The sequence below is a fragment of the Microtus oregoni genome, unplaced genomic scaffold (assembly GCF_018167655.1).
Source record: "Microtus oregoni isolate MIOR12 unplaced genomic scaffold, Mior012 000008F_ref0000371, whole genome shotgun sequence".
Lineage (NCBI taxonomy): Eukaryota > Metazoa > Chordata > Mammalia > Rodentia > Cricetidae > Microtus > Microtus oregoni.
In genome coordinates this window covers 2775687-2790284 of record NW_024543067.1, presented here as the reverse complement: position 1 = coordinate 2790284, position 14598 = coordinate 2775687, and the positions used below count along the sequence as shown (strand labels likewise).

The 14598-nt window shown below is 47.5% G+C and overlaps 1 protein-coding gene across 1 annotated transcript in view; it reads left to right on the top strand.

The window, feature by feature from the left end:
- Positions 1 to 14598, top strand: part of Abca1 (ATP binding cassette subfamily A member 1) — a 120553-nt gene that overhangs the window by 71073 nt on the left and 34882 nt on the right. Inside the window, exons 12-24 of the mRNA XM_041656734.1 lie at positions 2592 to 2789; positions 3466 to 3671; positions 4256 to 4432; positions 4866 to 5088; positions 6485 to 6706; positions 7698 to 7902; positions 8923 to 9036; positions 10897 to 11068; positions 11199 to 11330; positions 11925 to 12067; positions 12313 to 12450; positions 13000 to 13220; positions 14431 to 14503. Of these exons, the coding sequence (XP_041512668.1) occupies positions 2592 to 2789; positions 3466 to 3671; positions 4256 to 4432; positions 4866 to 5088; positions 6485 to 6706; positions 7698 to 7902; positions 8923 to 9036; positions 10897 to 11068; positions 11199 to 11330; positions 11925 to 12067; positions 12313 to 12450; positions 13000 to 13220; positions 14431 to 14503 (2224 nt within the window). The remainder of the gene's footprint in view (positions 1 to 2591; positions 2790 to 3465; positions 3672 to 4255; positions 4433 to 4865; positions 5089 to 6484; positions 6707 to 7697; positions 7903 to 8922; positions 9037 to 10896; positions 11069 to 11198; positions 11331 to 11924; positions 12068 to 12312; positions 12451 to 12999; positions 13221 to 14430; positions 14504 to 14598) is intronic.

Genomic DNA, 14598 nt, shown 5'->3' with positions numbered 1-14598 from the left:
GAAGCAAGGGAGATTTTTGCCAGACTTCTAGCCTTGAACCTTTGTGACTGAGGGGTGCTGGGTTTTAGAGATACCCCCATCTTTTAAGGGAGCTCTTTGGAAGTTTAGGTATGCTCTGGGGACAGGTTACTGATCAAGGAGCCGCAGGAGCTAGAGAAGCCAGCGTCTCCTTTGATGCAGGGTGCTGCCACACCTGTGCAGAATTCTTGCCTTGGCGCTTTGACCCTCAAGGGACGTGGGTGAGAAAATGAAGAGCAACAGTCTCGTGCATTCGTGCTGAGTCATAGCACTAGCTCACACTTGGTGTGTGGCTCTCCCTTCAGCCCCAGTTCCTCTGTTCTGCGGGATGTATGTGATCCTCCTAAAGCAAATACTGTATGCTGTAGCATGAGCGCCTGGACTTGTTTTCCTGTTGTTTTTCCTTGAGATCCTTACTTGTATCACTTGGGATTGTTCTCTTTCTGAGCGGGAAGGGGCTTAGAGAATTTTAGCTGAATTTGGGTGTACATAGATGTTTCCCTGCTCAAACAAAACAAAACCAAACAAGCACCCCCCCCCCAAAAAAAAAGCAAGGTCTCATCCATCGTATAGTTCAGACTGGCCTGCAACTCATTGTATAGCCCAGGATGACCTCAAACTCACGGCAATCCTCCTGTTGCAGCTTCCCCCAGTGCTAGAATTACAAGAATGAACCACTGTGCCTGGCCTTCCCGGCTTTTAAATCAAGAGTTTCTTTGGCGACAGCAGCTGGTCATAAACTCTCAATTCTTAAGGGATAGGTCCTTATAAACATGGGGAAGTGTTCCCTAGGGACTTATCTCGGAGAATCCTGGGTGTGGAATAGGAAGTAAAGAAGCAGAGGTGGGAAGGAAAGTCATGACAGTCTTTGATGGGGGACCCCGTGTCAAGCTGAGGATCTTTAACTTCAGAGAAGGGCATCAGATAGATGATTTTAAGCAAGTGGGGATGTAGATGCATTGCTGTAGGAGACAAAGAGGCACAAGGCAGAGATTGTCTGAGTGAACAGCAAGGACTGAGTGCAAAGGAGGAGATCTGTAATGGCTTTTTATTGTTGTTGTTGTTCATAACTGGACATGGTCCCTCATCTCCAGGCCCAGCTTTCTCCCATCTAGTACTTTATGTGAAATATCAGATCCTCTGTTCCTTTCAGGCTCCCTGGAGATGCCGTAGGGTCAGTGACCTCACTGGGTCTGGATGTCCTCTTCCCATACTGCTTAGACGCCCCACTGGGCAGGGCTCACCCCAATGCCACCATCCCATCTCTCTGCTTTTATTTGTTCATTCACTTCCAGGTTATTCGAATAAAGTAGTTTCAGAACTGATATCCCATGCCTCTGTGGACTTTTGTGAGGGACAGTTCTGCATCCATTTTACTGGTACCTCACTGGTGAAAGTGTACATTGTTATCCTCTGTGGAGAGCCATTGGAAGTGGAGGTTTCAGAATCCACAAAGAATGAGTCACGTGCTATACCTTTGTTCCACCCCCACCTCCCACGGGGATGTATCCTACGGCAAAAATTTTAAAAAGACGCCGTCGTGGGAGGGCCAATGTTATTACTGTAATTGTTACTGTAGGAAATTGGAGATAGACTAGATGCTATGCAGTGCAGGAATAGTTAATGAAATTATAGCAGATACATTCTGTAAAATCATTATGTTCCCATTAAAACAGCAAAAGAGAAGCCACTTAGGAGAAGAGCTTACAAGGTTAGTGAAAGGAAGACTGATTAAGGAAGGTGCTCTTCGTCTTCTGGAGACCCAGCCCAGTAAAGCAAGGGCCTCCTGCTTCCCCTGGAAATGGGTAACCGAGCATGGCGCCTGTGTCCATTGTGCCCAGTCAGCAGTTGCCTCATTTCCCTGGCAGTGCGTCTGTGCAGGCCTCGGGTTGAGGACCAGAATGGCATACCTGTGACCTTTTTCACACTGATAGGCGATGGGAGACAGGCCTCCTTTTCATCATGGTCCACATGTTCTTGGCTAGGGAAATGCCATCTTTTACTTGGATTCCCCGGTAGTATTTCTTCCCTGAGTTAAGCCTTAGATGTGGGCTTATTTGGCATCATTAGACCGTGTCTCAGATGAGAGGGCAGATATGATGCAGATACACTGGTGCCGAAAGCAGTGGGCCTGTGTCTTCCAGCCTGGCTTTCCCACTCATTAGCTACATTAACATCCCTGAGGTTCTGATTGCCTGTGTGTGAAATGGGCAGAGTCAAGGCTACACACACCCTCATGGTACTATGTGAGTTATGATGTCTATAGATCCTGCAGCACGCTGTTCTTAGAGTTAAAACCATTAACCACTGTCTGGTACAGTGGGAAGTCTGTGAGTTCAGAGGTCTGACTTTGTGTCTCAGCTCATCCATTCACCTGGCCAATATCAGTCATGCGATTTCAACTTTAGCCTTCCTCTTTGTCCAGTAGAAGCCTCGTTCCCGTGTCTTACAAGTGTCTGTGTGGAGATGCACAGATGCAGACCGAGGCTGTGAGAAAGGGAGGGGCATGCGTCGTTGCACGTCTTACCATGAACTTGATGTTTTCTGTTCACGTGTTCTTCCCGGAATGGCAGACGCTGTTAGACAACAGAGGCAATGACCAGTTTTGGGAACAGAAGTTGGATGGATTAGATTGGACCGCCCAAGACATCATGGCATTTCTGGCCAAGAACCCAGAGGATGTTCAGTCCCCCAATGGCTCCGCATATACATGGAGAGAAGCTTTCAATGAAACCAACCAGGCAATCCAGACGATATCGCGCTTCATGGAGGTGAGGGTCTGCTCTGCACATCCCTTATCAGGGGCTTTTCCCCTTGAGATGTTACAATAAAGTTAAAGGTATAAGGAGAGCCTAGAACGAATGTGTGGTGTCATGCACAGCTATATCCCGCAGGCCTGGAGGACAAGATAAACACTAGATGAATGGCTTCATGAGTAAATAAACTTACTTCCAGATTTACTTCAGATAGACTCCAGTGTTTAAATCCATTATTTTCTAGGTGTTCCCATGTGTTGATAATCTCGATTCAAATGGTAATAAATTGTGCTCTTATAAAAGCCGTATTTATGAAACTTATCTAATCTAATTTGGGACAGATAAAACTTTAAAACTTTAATCCTAACATTGATGGAATGGAAAAAGCTGACCAGAACTTTTTCTTATCTGATTTTGACTGCCGTGACTCAGCATTGCTAAGAAAATGGAATAGAATAAAACAGGATCATTTTGCATAGCAAAAAACAATACAAGTAATGTTCAGTATTTCCCATAAACCTCAGTTCTAAGCTTGGTTGAACCAGGAAAGCTACTTTAGAGAGGACTAGGTGGCAATGATTGGGAAATTAGGGCCGCCAGTGCCCGCCTCACCAAGGAGTCTGAGTTCTGGCTACAATTGTCTTTCTGGCCACCAGTGTTCTAATGAGATGTCTGTTTTGCTTTCTGTCAGTGTGTCAACCTGAACAAGCTGGAGCCAGTTCCAACAGAAGTCCGGCTCATCAACAAGTCCATGGAGCTTCTGGATGAGAGGAAGTTCTGGGCTGGGATCGTGTTCACAGGAATCGCTCCTGGCAGTGCTGAGCTTCCCCATCACGTTAAGTACAAGATCCGAATGGACATTGACAATGTTGAGAGGACCAATAAGATCAAGGATGGGTAAGTTGAAATCCGTCACACCAACCCGGTCTTGCAAAGGTCAAGAACATAGTTTGGATGACTTTTATGACAGGTGGTACTCCATTAGCAGTTTGGAAGGAGTTTCTACAACAAAGCAGCAGCAGCATGACTTTGCTAAAACTCCATCATTGCCAGCAACTGTTAATCAAAGGCCATAAAATATTAGTCTTTCTGTTTCAGCATTCCTCTTCAAAAGATTAATCCAAAGGACTTAAAAGTCAGGAAGAAGAAAGGAAAGCCTTTAGGGGTCTCCGGGCTAGGCAGACACGTTTTTATAAAAAGAGAGAGGCAGACAGCCGATGAAAGTGAGCCGGCTGGGGAAATTTTAGTATGCGCATCTGATGCCATGTTAGGTGGCCATTAAAGGGGAAAGAAAAACAGACCCACAAGGAGTGTGTTCATGGTGATTATTTTTATTCAAGAATCTATGTACTTGTAACCGAGATAAGAATAGGAGATAAGAAATAAGAAGAGTAGCCCAGGAAGTGTGGGGCACTGTGGGTAATTGGATTTTCCAGTGTGTGCCTTGTAGGACTGTTTGATCACTTATCGTTCGGTTCTAGGTACTGGGACCCGGGTCCCCGGGCTGACCCCTTTGAGGATATGCGCTATGTCTGGGGGGGCTTCGCCTACCTGCAGGATGTGGTAGAGCAGGCGATCATCAGAGTGCTGACAGGGACTGAGAAGACAACGGGGGTCTACGTGCAGCAGATGCCCTACCCCTGTTACGTTGACGACATGTGAGTGTGCCAAAAAGCCAACGTCTTCATTAAATCAGCAGCTCCATGTGCGGTGCGTGTGTCTGCGCATGTTTCTGCACAGCGTGGGGGTGAAAGCAAGTCCGTAGGAGGCAACCTTAGAGACACTGACCCTCAGGGAGAGACCAAGTTGGATGCTGCCCCCACCCTTAATGTTTAGTACTTAGTAAAGTAACTTACCTTTATTTTACTATTACTCCCAGTATTTCCTGGTTATTAAAGTGACCCCCTAAAGAAATCGTGGATGGCTATAATCTGTCAGCCCGGGTTCTGTCTTATCCATCTCTATCTACTGCTAATGAAGCATTAGGTCATCTGAGAGTCCAGTGGACCTTCCCTTGGTGACCCAAACATAGTTTATCCTCCAACATGCAAGAGCTTGCATCTAAGCCTGGCTCTCTGTCGGTGCCTCCAGTTTCCTGCGGGTGATGAGCCGGTCCATGCCCCTCTTCATGACCCTGGCCTGGATTTACTCGGTGGCTGTCATCATCAAGGGCATCGTGTACGAGAAGGAGGCGCGGTTGAAAGAGACCATGCGGATCATGGGCCTGGACAATGGCATTCTCTGGTTTAGCTGGTTCATCAGCAGCCTCATCCCTCTGCTCGTGAGTGCTGGCCTGCTGGTCATCATCTTGAAGGTAAGTTGGCCTCACTCCTTCCAGAAAAGCACAAATTTACCTGTACCACACTATGTACTTAAGGCTTGACCCTTAGGAGTATCGGGCAGGGATTATTTTCAAGTCTTTGATCAGAAGGTTATTCACTATTACAGGTTTGGATGTCTGGAGGAAGAGGCTGAGGCCAACTTTGATATATGGATATTAGGTGGGATCAGTGTCTAGAGAGATGGAGTGCATGCTGGGTCTTGCAGAGAGAGGAATTGAACCGTGATTCACCAGCCCAGCGGGGTGCTCTAAAGAGTGCCCAGGAGAATAGAGAGTTCCCACATTGAACTGTCCACATTCATATCCCCAAGGCCTGACATCCTCTTTTCCATTTAGTCAGTTATTGGATGGGGGCTCACCAGGGAAAGGGGTGTTCCAGGGCCCGGTAGCTCTCCTAGCTATGACAGCAGAGATGCTAACATCTGGATGTCTATTACCTCCCTTAAAGTGGAATCTGGGCGATGAAGTTTTTGTCTCATACACAAAGCTTGCCTCAACAGTCATTTCACACCAAGATGCCTCTTATAAAAGTTAGTGTTTTCTAGGAGAGAGGGCGCAAAGCAAGAGGATGTAGCATTCATCTTTATACTCGCTACTGTATATTACTCTTGAGCACTCGCTGGTGCCAGCACCGTGTAGACTACATGCTGTGGGCTGCCTCATTGTCCCCTCCCCACAGTAGCCCGTTGAGTGCTCAGGGCAGGCCAGCGCCTCACTGAAGCACCTAACAGAACCAGTATTGATTTGCTTGCACTTCTGAAACAACCCTTCTTCTCTTGCTCTGGTATCTGAGGGCAAGGGCCTAAGTCTTGTGATAAGGGTAGGGGTCCTGTGGCCAGTGTATGAGAGCTGATAAAGGCAGCTGCATGTTGACTGGGCCTGCTTCACTGTCCACAGTCACTACAGATGATCTCAGGGCTCAGAATATTCACAGCTATTTAGTTGTGTGCATGAATGAAGCCTTTGTAGCTACCAGGGAAAGGTTAAGGTTGCCTGGCCTATTTCTAGTTTTTTGGAGAGAAAGGATGTGTGGGCTGTTGCCTTATATAAGATAAGGCTGTTGCCTTATCTTAGAGGCAGTCATTGTCCTTGGACAAAGAGAAGCCAGGTGTCATTATCTCTGTGAGAAATAGAGCAAAATTGTCCACTGCGGTCACGTCCAAGGTCATGGACCTTGATTTTTCCCCCCATGTGTAGTCTCAAGTAACTTATTTCTCCTGGGTTTGATTTTTACGTCAGAAAATGGAACAGCGTGGTTCCCCTACATTATCTCTGAAAGAATTATGAGTAAAAAACCACCATTAAGATCCCATGAGCGAGTGATTGGGCTTGCCAAGGCCACAGACTTATCCAGGCTCTTCCTTTCCAGTTAGGAAACCTGCTACCCTACAGTGATCCCAGCGTGGTGTTTGTCTTCCTGTCTGTGTTTGCCGTGGTGACCATCCTACAGTGTTTCCTCATTAGCACGATCTTTTCTCGGGCTAACCTGGCAGCAGCCTGTGGGGGCATCATCTACTTCACGCTCTATCTGCCCTACGTCCTATGTGTAGCCTGGCAGGACTACGTGGGCTTCTCCATCAAGATCTTCGCTGTAAGTAATTTTGGTCTTTTCAGACTCTCGGCCCCTGGGGGTTTGACGTTCACTCTGTTCTCCTCTTGAACTAAGTTGGTTCTCCTTTGCCCTTATAGTGAACAACGGTTGGATTTTATTTTATTTTATTTTATTTTTCAGAAATCAGATTGTAACTGGTTGGATGTAAATAACATTGGGAAATGGATCTAGTAGAGACAGTAGATACCATGACTACCCCTTAGCTTCTAGTTCTTTGGTCATAATGAGATCACAGCAAAATCATGACCATGGCTAGCTTGAGGCCCCAAGTGGTTCATTAATGACCCGCATCTTTCTTGTATCCATTCTGGTATTTGACTTGGGTAATATTTTCCGAGCTGATGGACACTCAACATGACTTTCCCTGTACAGATCCCTGATCAGGACATTTTCCCCCCTTTTTGCAGTGTAGGTGTGGTCTTTGAGCATGTGAGAACCCCAGTAAGAGCCACTCACTAACTGCCCTGTGGGTCACTGCTACAATATTAGTAGGCTCTCAGCGTGGGGCCAGTACCTCAGGCTGAGTCCCATGAATGTCAAGCCTTAAAGCGGCTCCTCTGATCCTAAATATTCAATGACTGATCAGGGGGAAAGTCTTTGATGAATGTCAGTATGCAGCTGAATAGGAATGACTGATCAGGGGAAAAGTCTTTGATGAACGTCAGTATGAGGCTGAATGTAGGACATGATTTTTGTACCTTGGAATATCTTGGGAAGCATACAGTTCTCAAAGTCTCCCCTGCTCTCTCACGTGCATTTCTGAAATGTCATGCATAATGAGTGCTTGTAAATGAGATCGTTTCGGATGCTGCAAGAGAGTCCGCATCTCCAGAGGGGTCCAGGAGAACGCTTGCACGCCTTATAATTGATGTCATTTGCAAACTCGAATTTCTCAAGGTAGAATTTACATTAGAAGAGAAAAATGAGAGAGACGAGGACTAAGACCCTTTACCATTGCTCTTCCTCTCAGAGTCTTCTGTCTCCTGTGGCTTTTGGATTTGGCTGTGAATACTTTGCCCTTTTTGAGGAGCAAGGCATAGGGGTGCAATGGGACAATCTCTTTGAGAGCCCGGTGGAGGAAGACGGCTTTAATCTTACCACTGCAGTGTCCATGATGCTGTTTGACACCTTCCTCTATGGAGTGATGACGTGGTACATCGAAGCCGTCTTTCCAGGTACCCCACGCTTCCAGACCGCTTTGGCTAACTGACCTTGTCTGCCTATAGATCTGTCCTTTCTTTGTGTTGCAATTGCTGAAGGCTGAGGGGGCTCCCAGGGAGTGACTTTAAACCCGTGAAAAGCAAACGGTAGAAGGAAAGTCACCTGTGCTGAAAGTGCATCCGTTAGTACCACGGGGTCATGCACGCTTGAGCCCAGTGTACCTGGTACTGTGCAAAGAACTTTACACCCTCTGGTTCCAGAGATTGCTTTGGGCTCTTGCTGTAGGAGAGATCTAGTTGAGAATTTAAGTGATTTGCCTGAGGTAAGATGGCTGTTAAGTGTTGGTGCTTAGAGATGACCCCAGTTGGACAACATTGGGTCAGAGTCTGGTAGATTACTCTCGGTGCTGGCTGGGTTCTGGATTCTTTGTCTTCAGTGATAGAAGCCTTAGGAGAGCTTCTGATTCTTAGTTATAGGTTATGAATTATATATATATATATATATATATATATATATATATATATATCTTTAGGTCTTAGCACTTACACATGGTTTAAGTCACATTAGTATTCAGTAACAATTTTGATGCTCTCTTTGGGATACATTTCTGCACAAGATCAGATTTTAGGAGGCGGAGTTAGGCTTTTGTTCACCCTCTGACTCTCTTGCAAGGAAGTCTATGTGTAATTTTTTTGAACCTATCTGAATTTTGACCCTTCCTCCATTGAATATACAATTTGCATCATATAGATTGAGATTCAAATTCTGAATCCATATTTACTGGGTAAGTGACCTTGGGTAGGCTACATGGCCTTCCTTTTGCTCATCTCTAAAGTGAGGATGGTGTTGCCATCTGGGGTGTTGGGAAGCCATGGGAAGGTGCAGAATATACAATCTACGTAGTTAGTCTGAGCAAGCATTAGTGGTCTGCCTCCGCCTCAGTGCCAGTCTGTTGCTGGAAGAGGGTCTGGCTAGAAAACGTCAGAAGTGCTAGGATGGCACCAGCTTGGATCATGCCTGTGCATTGCTTTCAGGGCAATATGGGATTCCCAGGCCCTGGTATTTCCCTTGTACCAAGTCCTACTGGTTCGGGGAGGAAATTGAAGAGAAGAGTCACCTCGGTTCCGGCCAGAAAGGAGCATCAGAAAGTAAGTACCCTGACGTGCCTCCCTACACTTGGTGCTGCTGTCCCACTAGGGAAGGCCATCTCTCTTCTGTTTAAAAACATTCTAAAGCCACAGTAGAGGCAGAAAATTCCCATGCAGTGCTCTTTTTCCCAATACACCCATGCTGTTGCTGTCTTCACTGGCTTAGTGGGAATCCTGCAGGGCTCCTGCGGAGCCGTACCTTCATCTCCCCACTTGTGGGAAAGAAAGTATAGTGTGGTCAGTATACCCGTATGTCCCCTTCATGGACAATTGTGCTGGCATGCGAAACCAGGAGGAATGAAGAGTTAGCCATGATTGTGGACCCAATCTCTCTGCCTGCCTGGCTGTGGTGCTCTATGCCAGCAATGGACTCAGCCTGTGCTCCATAGCTTCTTACCCTTCCTTACACAGGACTCTAAACCTCTCCTAGTTCCTGACTGCCAGTAGAGATGCCTCGGTTATCCAGGTTTTGTGTTTGTGTCTTTGTTCTCAGTATGGCTTCCTTCTGCATTGAGCATAGTCGGCTTCCTTTCTATACTATGAGACGATCTGCTTCTCCCCTCCACCGTCAGTAGATCCGCTTCTCCCCTACACTGTCAGTAGATCTGCTTCTCCCCTGCACCATCAGTAGATCTGCTTTCCCTACATTGTCAATAGACCTTCTTCCTTCCTATGCTGTCATGGGTTTCTCTTCTGTCCCCTTCTTTGGGTCTCCAGTGGTTAAAGACGGTGTCCTTCATGTGGTGCCCCATGCACCGTCCTGCTCCTTTCCCCGCTGTTCTCTTCTCCTTCAGTACCTCTCCCTGTGTGCCTGGACCATGTCGTGTTCTTCCACATCCAGATCTTATCTACAGGGCTTCCTCCCACAGTGCAGCCTTTTCTTCCACTCACTTGCCTGACTTTCAAACTCCTTCATTCCTGCTCTTCAGCCTCCAGCCCAGCATCCCCTTCCCTAGGCTGCCTGTCTGTTCTCAGCCCTCAGTTGCTCCCATTCCTGAACCACCACCCAGCCACACAAAGGACTCTGCTTATTTAACAATAATAGACTCACAAGGCATTGCCAGACAAGCATGTGAGGGGGTTCCTTTATACTCTTCATGGGTTCCCCCAAGGTAGTAACGCCGTGCATAACTCAAGTGTAGTTCCCAAACCTAGAACAGAAGGATAGTTTGAAGCTGGCATTGGTGTAGTTCACAGATCATTCGATTCCTCATCTCACACTTGGTTTTGAGATCTGGGAAATTTGATCATGTGTGTAGATTTGTGCTCCGTCTTATCAGTCAAGATGCAGAACTGTTTCGTCACTCCAGAGTTCTCTCTTGATACTGCATAACAGTCCTGGCTAGTTCTCCCTTCTGCTTTTTTCTGACGTCTGTTAGTCGTTCATTTCTTCCTGACCCTTAGAGTTTTGTTATTTCCTGGATATTATGGAGATGTAACTGGGTAATAGGCAAGTTTTGAGAGTGGATCTTTTCCTCACTCAGTATAATCCTTTTGACATCCGTTATGATGCATTTTAATAGTTTGTTGCCTTTTCTTACTGAGGAGTATTCTATGGTATGAGCATCAGTGACACTTTTAGCTATGTATTTTAAAATGACAGTTGGCATCCTGCATTTTAATCATCTGTATAGCCCATTTTTATTAACAGACTAGTGTTCTAAGTTCATCCCTTCCATCAACACGCATGGCCCGAAGGGCTTTAATTATTTTATCTTCTGTGTCTGTGCAGCGTTAGAGGTTGCGCAGGGAGAGAAGCTGGTCCTGAAGGTCTAAGCACTGACTTTTGTATTTGGTCACTCTGCTGGTCAAGTCAGTGAGTCCTGCGGGTTCACCTCTGTCTCTTTTCTTCCGTCACAGTCTGCATGGAGGAGGAACCCACTCACCTGAGGCTGGGTGTGTCCATTCAGAACCTGGTGAAGGTTTACCGAGATGGCATGAAGGTGGCTGTGGATGGCTTGGCGCTCAATTTTTACGAGGGCCAGATCACTTCCTTCCTGGGTCACAATGGAGCGGGGAAGACCACCACCATGTAAGAAAAGGGCGTGGCTCTCACAAGATCTGCTGCTGGAAACCCTGGCTTAGAAATGTAGACCTAAGGCCACTGAGGAGAGGTGAGGCTGCATCTACCTGGCTCTTGAATTTGTTCCTCTTGCCCTCAGGTCAATCCTCACTGGGTTGTTCCCCCCAACTTCTGGCACTGCCTATATTCTGGGCAAGGACATTCGCTCTGAGATGAGCTCCATCCGGCAGAACCTGGGCGTCTGTCCCCAGCATAATGTGTTGTTTGACATGTGAGTAGCAGAAGCATACAGAGCGCCACCCTTTCTGGTGTGTGACCTGGGAGTCCTGGTGTTCTCAGTAGAGTGGTACTCAAGAATTTCCCTTCTTGGGGTGCAAGATGGAAGGTCTTACCTCTCATGGCCCAAGGTGGCCAAGTTACCTTTTGATTTCAGAGGAAAAAGGAGGTGAAGTTGTCTTAATGTTCTCTTATCTAAATCCAGTTACTTGGGCTTCTGGGCTTTCCAGGGTTCTCCCTTTCCTTAGACTCAGACCTTGAGACCCGTTGAGGGTCATTGACTCCAAGTGAATCCTGAGCCAACTTGGTTAACAGAACAGTGAAGTGAGAACCATCTGAAAAGCTGGGATTTCAAGTTTTAACTCTTAAGTCCTGTGACCAGGCCTGTAAGGAATAGGATTTAAACGATCCATTATCTCCCAAGCAGTTCCTATGATGGCCCATTATCTGTGTACCCTGAATTCTTCCTTCTGGTCACTGTTTCTAGAAACTATTTTTCAAAGGCAAGGACGAGGTGGAAGAGAAGAAAAATAGGCAGGGGACATACATCCTGCAGAACCCAGGGCTGACCTACCACTCTGTCCTCCAGGCTGACCGTTGAAGAGCACATTTGGTTCTACGCCCGCCTGAAGGGGCTCTCGGAGAAGCACGTGAAAGCAGAGATGGAGCAGATGGCCCTGGATGTCGGCTTACCCCCCAGCAAGCTGAAGAGCAAAACCAACCAGCTCTCAGGTGAGCCCCGGGACTTTCCTTCTCCATCTTCCTTTCCTTCCTTTTCCAGAAAAAGACCCCAGGGTCCAAGACTGGGTGGGTGGTCCCAGTCGCCTGTCCCCCCTCTGTGTCTCCAGATCATGGTAGCCTGTCCTCTCCATGCTCTGTCTCCAGCTGGACGCCTGCAGCCATCTCTCACCACCACCCCCACCACCACCTCGCATGCCTGCTCACCATGTGAGGTTGTGCGCTGCTCTGTTTTGTAGGCGGGATGCAGAGGAAACTGTCTGTGGCCTTGGCCTTTGTGGGTGGATCCAAGGTTGTCATTCTGGATGAACCCACAGCAGGTGTGGACCCTTATTCTCGCAGGGGAATATGGGAGCTCCTGCTGAAGTATCGACAAGGTACACACTCTTTATTTATTTCCGGTCATGAAGCTGGGGTGTAGGGTGGCTCTTGAGTGTTGTGGTTGTTTTTGTTAGGGTAACAGAATTGCTTCTCAAGAAAAGTATGACACCTCCTTACTCAGGGCCTGTCCTGGGGGAGGGAGGAGGCCTGGTTTGTGTGATACTTAAAGCTAATGTTTCGTTATCTAAGGGCCGACCTGGAGAGCAGAAAGGGCTTAGGCACACATGTGTGTAGTTAAGCTGTGCTGTAGTCTAAGACTCATGAGCACAGAGTCTGTGTTCTTGTTTGTTTTGCCCTGACTAAGGGAATGTCTGTAAGCCTCTTAGCCCATTCAGTGGGACAGGTTCCCAGAAAGATATTACCCCCCTTTCTGTAACAATGCAACAGCTGTACCACAAGCTTTGCCATCCTGGGGTCACGCCTAAAGAGGTTAAGGGCCTCCCCGAGATCCTTCCCATACATGACATCTCTGTTGTCCCTGCCATTATGATCAGTGAGAATGGACAGGCCCCATGGTCACATCTCCTTGTGTTTGTGCCTGGCAGGCCGCACCATTATCTTGTCTACACACCACATGGATGAAGCTGACATCCTGGGGGACAGAATTGCCATCATTTCCCACGGGAAACTGTGCTGTGTGGGCTCCTCCCTCTTTCTGAAGAACCAGCTGGGAACAGGTTACTACCTGACCCTGGTCAAGAAAGACGTGGAATCGTCTCTCAGTTCCTGCAGGAACAGTAGCAGCACTGTGTCGTGTCTGAAAAAGGTGAGCGGCAATCTTGGTGCTCAGCTGTTTGTAGGGACTAGGCAGCTAGGGCTTGTTGGCTTAGACGGCTTGTGCATCCGTGCCCTGCGTTGCCACGATGTGGCGGCCTTTTGTAATGCATCACAGCTCCCGCGTGGAAGGCCCAGGAGACCGCTGTTTCAACCACTAGTTCTGTTGCAGCCCATTCTAGTTTCCCTCTCGTACTAACCCTGGGTGATGGAGAAAGTTCTTTGAGGGCTTTATTCTATCAAAGGAAAGAGACTTGCCAGGAGGTAAGAAGAGCCTTGGCTTCAAAATGCCCTGCCATTCTTGCTTATTGCCTTTAAATCTCATTGACCCTAACTTTGAAACTATGAAACATCGAGTATCTACTATACACAGCCTTACCCCATGTATAACATGTCGGTTTAAGAGACAGTAATGGTAATAGTCCACTTTCGTTCTAATATTTTTTCCACATCTTCATCTCAACATATAGAGTGATGCAGGGAAGTCAGCATTATGCTTATAGTCTCAGATGAAGCAGGTGAGCCTTATAGGAGTCTGTAGTGTAGTCAGGGTCTGCCAGCAAGGACATCATGGTCGGGACTAGGACCCTGGATCTGGTTTGCTTCTCTTTTGAGATTTCTACGTGTAATCAAACCATACCACCTACCTGAGCCCTGCCCCCAGCTTTAGACTCTTAGCTACTTAACTCTCCTTGTAGCTGGAGCTTCCTTATTCACTTACTCAGGTGAGTTCTGAGGACTGGCGACATCAGGCTCCACTGGGAATTTGGTAGAAACGTGGTGACCTGAGCCTCGTTGTTCAGAACGACTGAATCCGTATCTGCATGTTAAGAAGGGTGCCTGAGCAACTGAATGCGTATTACCATTGGGAAACATGAAACTAGATAAGCGGTCAGGTAAATCCCTTGCTGGGACTGTGGGCAAATGTCCCATGGCAGCATTGATCTAATGTCACACAGTTCTGTTGACTGTCAGTGTGCTGACCTCTTTTACTGTAGTCAGTCAGGCTAAGAACACACATAGAACCCACATCCCATAGCAGGGACCTCTGAAACATGGCTGCCAGCTGCATACTTTGCAGGGCAAGTTTTCTGCTCTGGCTGTCGTCAGTAGAACTTCCTGGATGCTCTCTCCCTCAAAGGTGGTGGTGTCTATACCCGGCTTGCCCCCTGACCCGTTCTCACCTCCTTCTTTGCCATCAGGAGGACAGTGTTTCTCAGAGCAGTTCTGATGCTGGCCTGGGCAGTGACCATGAAAGTGACACGCTGACCATCGGTAAGGACTCTGGGGTTTCTTATTCAGGTGGTGCCTGAGCTCCCCGCAGCTGGGCAGAGTGGAGGCGGAGGAGGAGAGGTGCAGAGGCTGGTGGC